Source organism: Parasteatoda tepidariorum, chromosome 2 (assembly GCF_043381705.1).
Source record: "Parasteatoda tepidariorum isolate YZ-2023 chromosome 2, CAS_Ptep_4.0, whole genome shotgun sequence".
Classification (NCBI taxonomy): Eukaryota; Metazoa; Arthropoda; class Arachnida; order Araneae; family Theridiidae; genus Parasteatoda; species Parasteatoda tepidariorum.
This window is the reverse complement of record NC_092205.1, coordinates 1791481-1799812: the sequence shown is the minus strand read 5'-3', so window position 1 is coordinate 1799812 and position 8332 is coordinate 1791481. Positions and strand designations below refer to the sequence as shown.

The window sequence follows — 8332 nt, the reverse complement described above, 5'->3', positions numbered from 1 at the left end:
TGAAAATAAAAATTAGAAGGAACATATCCCATTTTCACCATGTTTAAAAGCATTATTCGTTATGTGTAATCCACAACTGCCAATGAATATGACCCGGTGTGAATATTTCTCTTTTAATTCACACTGAAGCTTCTAATAGAATTTCCAATTGACATAGGGTCCATCCATGGATAATTGAAGTATTTTAGAGAGCTTTTAACCTTCATCCATGCATTTGTAAAAAGAGGACAAAATATTTTCTGCAGTTCCATGGGGAGTTAGATACTTAGGGAATATGCATAAATAAATTGGGGAGTTAGATACTTAGTGCAAACTTTATTATCAATTCCTTACCATAATGTCCATCTGCTTAGATTGTAGAGACTGATTTAACGTCTCATCAAAGAGTACAGTGTAGCAATCAACATTCTTCAGCTCATTTATAAGAATCCCTTTGAAGTATAGTGCCAATCCAAAGGAGCTCAAATAGGCTCACTTTGTAGCACTACAAAAAAACTGTCTCACTATACAGCTATCAGCAAACATTTTGGAGAACAATTTACTAATCCTTTCACAGGAGTTACATGAATAATTACTAGTGATGCACTTCAGACTCCAGAGAACTTCAGCATCAAGCACATTCCTTTTGACCAGATAAGAAGACAATGTTACCTCGGCCACTAAAGTTTCTGTTTCACATGGGGCACACGGTGGTGAAGGAGTATTTACACCAGATGAATTAGATGTTGATGTCTTTGGAAAAAGAGAACGCAGGGCATGAGACTGCTTTTTTGTTTTACCTTTCTTTGATGTGTGATTTCAGAGCAGATTCTTCCATTTTCGCGATATCGATCTCCTTCATGCATAATCGGCACTTGGCTCTGAATTTCTTTTCGGGCATCGATAAAATCCATTCTTTATAAGCTTGATTATCCATCCATTGGGGATTAAAATAGCACTTCCCAGGCATAATTAGTATAAACTACATAACACAAATACGCAGTGCCGGCTTATGCATGTCGCCCCCCCCCCATCTTCTTCTAACTTCCTAATATATTTTTTCGCTAACACAACACTTTATTCATAATTACGCTGTTTTTTACTACATAGGTATATTATCACATTATTCAATAAAAATATTGAATCAAACGAAAAGAGTATAAGTAATTAATATACGCATTTAAAAAAATCATACAATAAGCTTAAATATTAACTCTTCTAACTATTTTTGTTACAAAATCGTTCAAGACATCATGAAAGTTAACCTTTTCCAATACATCATTTTCAATTGCCATTATGGCCAATGAATTTGAACGGTTTTGAGACATAGTTGAACGAAGACAGTTGTTAATTAATTTCAATTTGGAAAAGTTTCGTTCACCAGTGGCGTTTGTAATCATTAGACTTCTATATATTAGCAAAGCTGTCATTACATTAGGGAAAGTTGATTGTGCCATGTTACCAATAATCAGTTTGTAAGACTCCTCGGCAGGCACAATTTTTTTCCGGCGTCTTCTAATTGTAAGATGAAGTACTTATACTGCACCATTTCGTCCTGCTTAATAATAAACACCCAAACAAATAATATTTGATAACGTTGAAATTAAATAAAATATGTAAGTAATTGAATAATAAAACGGCACTTCACATTTGTCAAGTCCTGTATTAGGTAATAAAATATGTAAAAAATAATAAAACTTACGTATAGTAATTTTAACTTCAGTTTACACTACACGGATTTTTACTCGTCGTTTCACCGATTTTCTCGAAGCCCGAAGCACTTCTGCAGTCTTTATAAATGAATATCCAATACTTAGCTCTAAATTCGTAAGTTTTGAAACACAAACTGTAAAACTCTCTTTTTATTCACAGCCGTAAAACTCGCAAACAAATTGCACGAAGCGAAAATTCAACGATTACATTAAAAATGTTTCAAAAATGTTGTCTATGACATAATACAACGTATGTATTTAGCGGATCGGGGAATACCCCAGTCATGCGACGAAAGAACCAGTACTGCCAACCTTATTTTTACATACTCTTTGGTATCTTGGCCATAGAATATACATACCTATGGTAGGTACCAGAACAGTAAGTGTGCATTCACAACGTAGAATTTTGCGCGTTTTTCAAGCGTGTTGTGTTAAAAATGCTGCTCTTGATGTATAGTCATCTGATTAGTCGCCGTTAAAATTACCGCGATAAAATTGCTTGCGATTATATTACTGCGTTATATATGAACTAACTACCATAATATTAATATCTAATTTGGAATGCGTTCAGAAATGTACTAAAATAGCGTCGATGTAATGTACAGAGCTAGACAATTGTTACTGAAATTTCGAATTCAATTTTTACTGTTTAAGAAACATTGACAATTTTTTTCTCTGTAGCACAGGGCCCCTAGGCAGTTGCCTACAGTGCCTAATGAATAAAACGGCCCTGCAAATACGAAGCCGTGCCTTTGCGAATACGCTTTACAATAAAGTTTTGAAATGACGCAAACGTAAGGACAAGTGCGGATGGTAAAACGGCAAATTTATTGAAAACTACAAGGTACATATTGTTACGAAATTCGAGAGTATTCCAGTTTCGATAAGAAAAAAGAAGATCTAAGCATATGCGACAGAAGATGAAGTGGAGTCTTGCCCCGAACGCACTGATTGTCTGCTGTGCTCCGCGCGCTTGGCAGACACCAAGACGCTAGGCCCGGTTAGAAACGGTGGCGTTAAAAACCACGTGAGAGAGCTCAGGAACAAAACAGAAAGAACGAGAAAGATCTGAGGGTGTTCTATAAAAATGGGCGCCGGCAGTATTGGACAAATTCAAGGACCTATCAAGTTTTTCAAGGACCTAAGCCATTTTTCAAGCACTTTCAAGGACCCAAATTTAGCAAAAAAAAATTCAAGGACTTTCAAGGACTCTCAAGGACCGTGGGAACCCTGCTATAGGTTAATCCGGCCCTGGCTGTCCTGCAAACCCATAATAAGGAACAATTAGCAAGATCTGTGTTTTATCTCTTAACATACAGTATCAGGCAAGACAAGCAACTGCCCTCCCTTAAAACTACTATGTCATATCCTTTTGTGAAATCGTTCATCTTATGACGCTGCATCATCACTTCAATGCAGAGAAAAAATGGTATTAATGGCAACAGTAATATATCATAAAAAAGAAGAAAAATAGCCTCATTTAGTCTACAAAGAAAACTAAAATTCGAAATCGCGATTCGTATGACATGAAAACATTGTATTATAAATATCAAAATTAGAAAAACTATGTGTCGGAGGGCAAAAAAAAATAACTGCAGAAAAAGCTATCACGAAACGATACAAAATTACAATGTAATATTCACAAATCAAACAACGTCAAAACGTGATAACTCAAAATCTGAACATCGCAATAACATCATAATTAGAAAGACCGTGTTGACAGGGTTGCCAACAAAACTGGAAAAAAAATTTCCTGTGTTTTCCCTGTACACATTATGCACTATATATTAAGAGGAAACAACAATTACTGTGCTCTTGTGTGAGCTATATTGAACTAACTATATTTATTAGTTTTAACTGCTGGAAAAACAGCTGAATATACTTAAATAATGCTATAGTAAATGAAATAGTTTAGTATAGCTGAAATATCATGGTTGAATATCCTATAGATTACACTTTAAGTGGTCACCATTTTTTAAAAGACAAAAATAAGAAACAAAATTCCCTGTANCGTCAATCTTTTTTTCGGCAATGCATTTCCCTGTTATTTTAGGTGATTTTTAAATTCCCTGTATTTTCCAGGTTTTCCCTGTTCTCCCTGTGGAGCGGCAACCCTGGTTGAAGGAGCCAAAAATAAATTATAAATAAATCAGGGTTCCCACTCTTTTAACAAGCAAAAATTAAGCACTTTTAAGTACTTTTTTGAAAAATTAAGGACTTTAAAAATAGTATAATTGTTTATTATCAAATATACATATGCCACCAGTGACAGTGGAAATTATTTACTTTTATAAAACAAATCAATAAATAAAAAAAAAATAATAAATAATTTTATTATAATGTAAGCACTGATATAATTGTAGTAATTAACAGGGCTCGCCAACGAAGTATCAAGTAACTTTTGCAAATTCGGGTCAGATTTTTTAAAAACATTTTCAGATTATTAAAAGTTAACGCCATTCAGATTGTAAAAGTTAATGTATGAAACTAATCTGTATTCCATTTTCAATGATTTCATTGAAATTTAATTGTAAAATTAAGTGCAGAAATTAAGTTATGCTATTTTTTTCATGTATATTAAAATTTAAAAAAAATAAAAACAGTATATTAAGTTGCAATGCTAACTGCATAAAATGATTATTAAACTCTAAGGATCTTTTAGTTCAGTAGATTTAAATTTTTATGTGGCAATCTGCTTATCCTTAGGAAATAAAAATAATAGTATAACAATCTATAACTTTCTTAAAAAAAATTTGCATTGTTGTTGTTAATTTACGTCGCACTAGAGCTGCACAATGGGCTATTGGCGACGGTCTGGGAAACATCCCGGAGGATGATCCGAAGACATGCCATCACAATTTTGATCCTCTGCGGAGGGGATGGCACCCCCGCTTCGGTAGCCCGACGACCTGCGCGCGAAGTCGAGCACTTTACGGTAGCACAGTTTAACGACACCCTCGCACACCCTCGGTCCCTACGCAGACTGATCCAAGTGGTCACCCACCCGCACACTGACCGTAGCCAGTGATGCTTGACTTCGGTGATCTGCTGAGAACCGTGTCTTAACAATCAGTCCACTGCGGGACAATTTGCATTGCAATAAAACAAATTATAAATAGATATCAAATATTTAACTTTCTTGTTCAAAGCAAATCATGCTTTCTTATATTAGTATTTTTGAAGAAAAAAAATTGAGGTTTTAGTCAAAAACCCAATAAACCCCAGGTTTTTTTTTAAAAAATACCTAGGTGGGCTAGGATTTTTCAAACCCTGTTTCTTACAGATCTGTTTCATTTTTAGTACAATCATGAATTTAAATATATGATATGCTTTCTATAAATTGACAGTTACTTGTTACACATTGAAATATTATACAAATTTATTGAATTCTTCAAGATTTTAGGAAATAGTTTTTGTTATAGATTCTAGATCAAAAAAAATTTCTGATACTTCTTTTCTTCGCATTTTACTTAATTCGTATAAGCAGATGTGTTATCAGTAGAACTGATTTCTTGAATTCTGTCAATTTTGAAGGTTAGTGTGGGTCTTCTACTTGGGAGCCTTAAAACTGCCCCCCCCCCTAAAAAAAGCACTATCTCCTCCATGTGCAGTATCCTCCATGTTCATAGTATTCTTTTCTTTTAGAATGCTTCACTCTCCTCATAGAGCATCATTTTAGGCGAAAGGTAGAATATATTAATGAAAGGACATGCTTTCTTTCCTCTTGCCAGTAAAGCGCCCCCACACACATTAATTGTTGTCTCTCTAAAATGCTTTACCCTTGATGCATGGTCTAATTCTGAGTGATAAAAGAGCAAAAAAATTTTTCGTAAAAATTGAGCTGAAAAATTTTTCCTATCAACTATAGTGATGCTAAAAAATTAAGGACTTTTAAAAACCTTGTACCAAAATTAAGTACTTTTAAGGGCCCTTATTTTCCAAAATAAAAAGTTAAGCAGTGTTTAAGGACCGTGGGAACCCTGTAAATGCAGATAAACTATCATCAAATGACATAAAATTGTGACGGAATCGTCCAGAATTGAACGTTTCAAAAAGGGTAATTACTACAATTTAAAATTTGCATGTCGTAACAACGTATTAAATATATAGGAATTAATTTGAAAAACCATAAGATAGCAGCCGAAAAACTAAAATAAACAACGCAGGCTTACAAAAGAAAAAAATTTGAATAAAAATAGCAATTGCTAAAATTGAATGTTCTTTATCAAAATATTTTCAGAAGAATAATTTCCATTTTTCACAAAAATGAGCCCTAAAAGTAAAACCTGCATCAAACCCAGGATATTATAATATTGCTTTATAATTTCCATGTAGAGCATACCCTATGCTTCCCATGAATTTAAAAAAAATTTTTTTTTATTAAATTCATTTATCAAACCTTGGTGACAGAGGATTAAGTAATTTAACAATAAAAAACATTAATACTTTATAAGAGATAATCAAACACTATTTATCCCACTAAATTTCTTAATCAAAAATAAGAATACACAATCTGAAGTCCATCCACCCGTATATCTGTTATGAATCGTAGCAAAACTTTTTCCTGCTTAAGTCACAAAATCATGTCATACTATATAAACTATATACAATGCAAAATTTGACTCCATGCCAAATGGGTGAAAACACTTGCACAGAGGGAAATTTTGACACAAAGTACACATGCCTGGCGCTCGCCTAATCAAACTCTCTGACTGAAGTAGATTTTGGCTCAAAAATGCTTAATTCACAGACTTTCCCTTGATTTTTTAGACAATTACCGAATTCTCTGTCTTTTACCAGATTTCTAGACTTTCCAGGTAGCGTAGCAACCCTGATGTAAATAAATATTAAAGGTGAAAATTGTATCTATAATTTGGACGAATATACACATGAAAATATTATCAATCAACCATGGAAGGTCTCCTAAAAATCACAATACCACATTAATTACCAATTTTAAATAATCAAAAATCTTCAGCAAAATGTTAAGAATCAAGCTTTTAAAAAAATATAGTCCTGAATGTGTTTGCATTAACATGAACTGATAAAAGGAGCCATTTTTATGTGACAATCAATACTTTCACGAAAATTGACATTGGTTGTCTTTAGATTAAAACATTTTAATATGGTTTATTAAAACAATATTTTTGTAATAGTTAAAGCACATACATGCAAGCTATAGCTCTCTCCTTTACTTCCTGGTCAATATCTGCTGCTTTCAATCTCACTAAAGTGCATTCATAGAGAGGGTGAACGAATGGTACAAAATCAAATGGGGTTGATTGTTGATCTACAAAATAAATAGCCATTTAAATAATCATAAATTAGACATGAAATAATAAAAAATTAAAACATAACACAGTAAAAAAATAAAACAACAGAACAATACTAGTTAAGATGAGAAAACTAACCTAAGGGCCTTAAAACTTTGACTAGCTGCTGCAGAACCAAAAGTGCCTCAGAAGTTATTTTGTAAAATACATCTCCAACAGCATGCACAAGAGGCTACAAGCATTGAAGGAGAAAAATAAGTAATTACATCACAGCAACAAAAGTTATCATTTAACATGTTTATTTTGCTCCTAGAACAAAACTTACTTTAAAAAATTCAGTACAGGGTGTGTAGCCAAATTATTCAACAAAAAAATAAGCACCCTTTAAGAACCCAAAAAAATATTTTTAAGCACTTTAAAAAAATATCATAATTCAGGGATGAGATTGGCCAAAAGGTAAAAAAGCTGAATTTCCACGCGAGTAAATTTTACGCGCATGCAATCATTTAATAATAAATTCCAGACAATTTAAGATAATAAATTACTATGTGATGACATAAAATTGCGTACTCGTCTATTAATATATGAATGATTACATCGATACTTTTTAAGTAGATTTAGTAAAAAGTAAAATTACCAATTGAAAAAATAAAGCTAGAAATTATATTTTTCTTCAGTTCACAAAAAGGAGAAAATTAATACTTGAGAAACTGCCTAGTTTAGCAAATTAAAGCTACTGAGAGCATTCCCTTTCTTTTAATACTGTTATGTGATTTATAACAAATATATCAGTAACATGACTTTTTAAATTATTTAGAAAAGAAACTTTTACAATTCGAATCACTATGTTCATATTATAATCTAATCTACCTAGAGCCCTGTGAAACATGTCAATAACTGTGAAGTAGAAACATATATTAAACTCCTTAACATACGAAAATAGCTATTTTAGTTTGAAAAATTACATGATAACCAGCAGCTGTTTATATAATTACTTTTCATCTGATAAGAATTTTGCATTTTATAGCATAAATAACAGCAGCATTATTTTTTAAATTTTGATGCTGAGTTTAGCAACGCCTTTTCCAAAAAAATTTGAATCACTTTTTAAGTGATTGCTTTTGTTTGCTATATCTTCTTTTTATTTTTGTTTAATTTACTGCAAATGCTTCATGTTTTATAAAACAAGTAAAAAAACTTTTAAAAAGGTCAAATTGCTCGTAATGCAGCTTGTGAATGAATGAGGGGAAACAGATTGGTGATTGATTTAGTCATTAGACCATCATCAAACATATTTTGACAAATCCTTTTTTTTCTTTCTTTACCTGCTTGTGTCACATTCTTTGCAAGCACAGAATGTAAGTTTTG

The 8332-nt window shown here is 32.5% G+C and overlaps 1 protein-coding gene across 3 annotated transcripts in view; it reads right to left on the bottom strand.

Moving 5' to 3' along the window:
* LOC107454557 (Cullin-associated and neddylation-dissociated 1) overlaps positions 1 to 8332 on the bottom strand; it is a 100211-nt gene that overhangs the window by 42835 nt on the left and 49044 nt on the right. For all 3 annotated transcript variants that reach the window (XM_016071789.3, XM_071177053.1, XM_071177052.1), the window contains 2 exons: positions 7103 to 7196; positions 6861 to 6981 (listed from right to left, as the gene is read on the bottom strand). In XM_016071789.3, coding sequence (XP_015927275.1) covers positions 6861 to 6981; positions 7103 to 7196 — 215 coding nt within the window. The remainder of the gene's footprint in view (positions 1 to 6860; positions 6982 to 7102; positions 7197 to 8332) is intronic.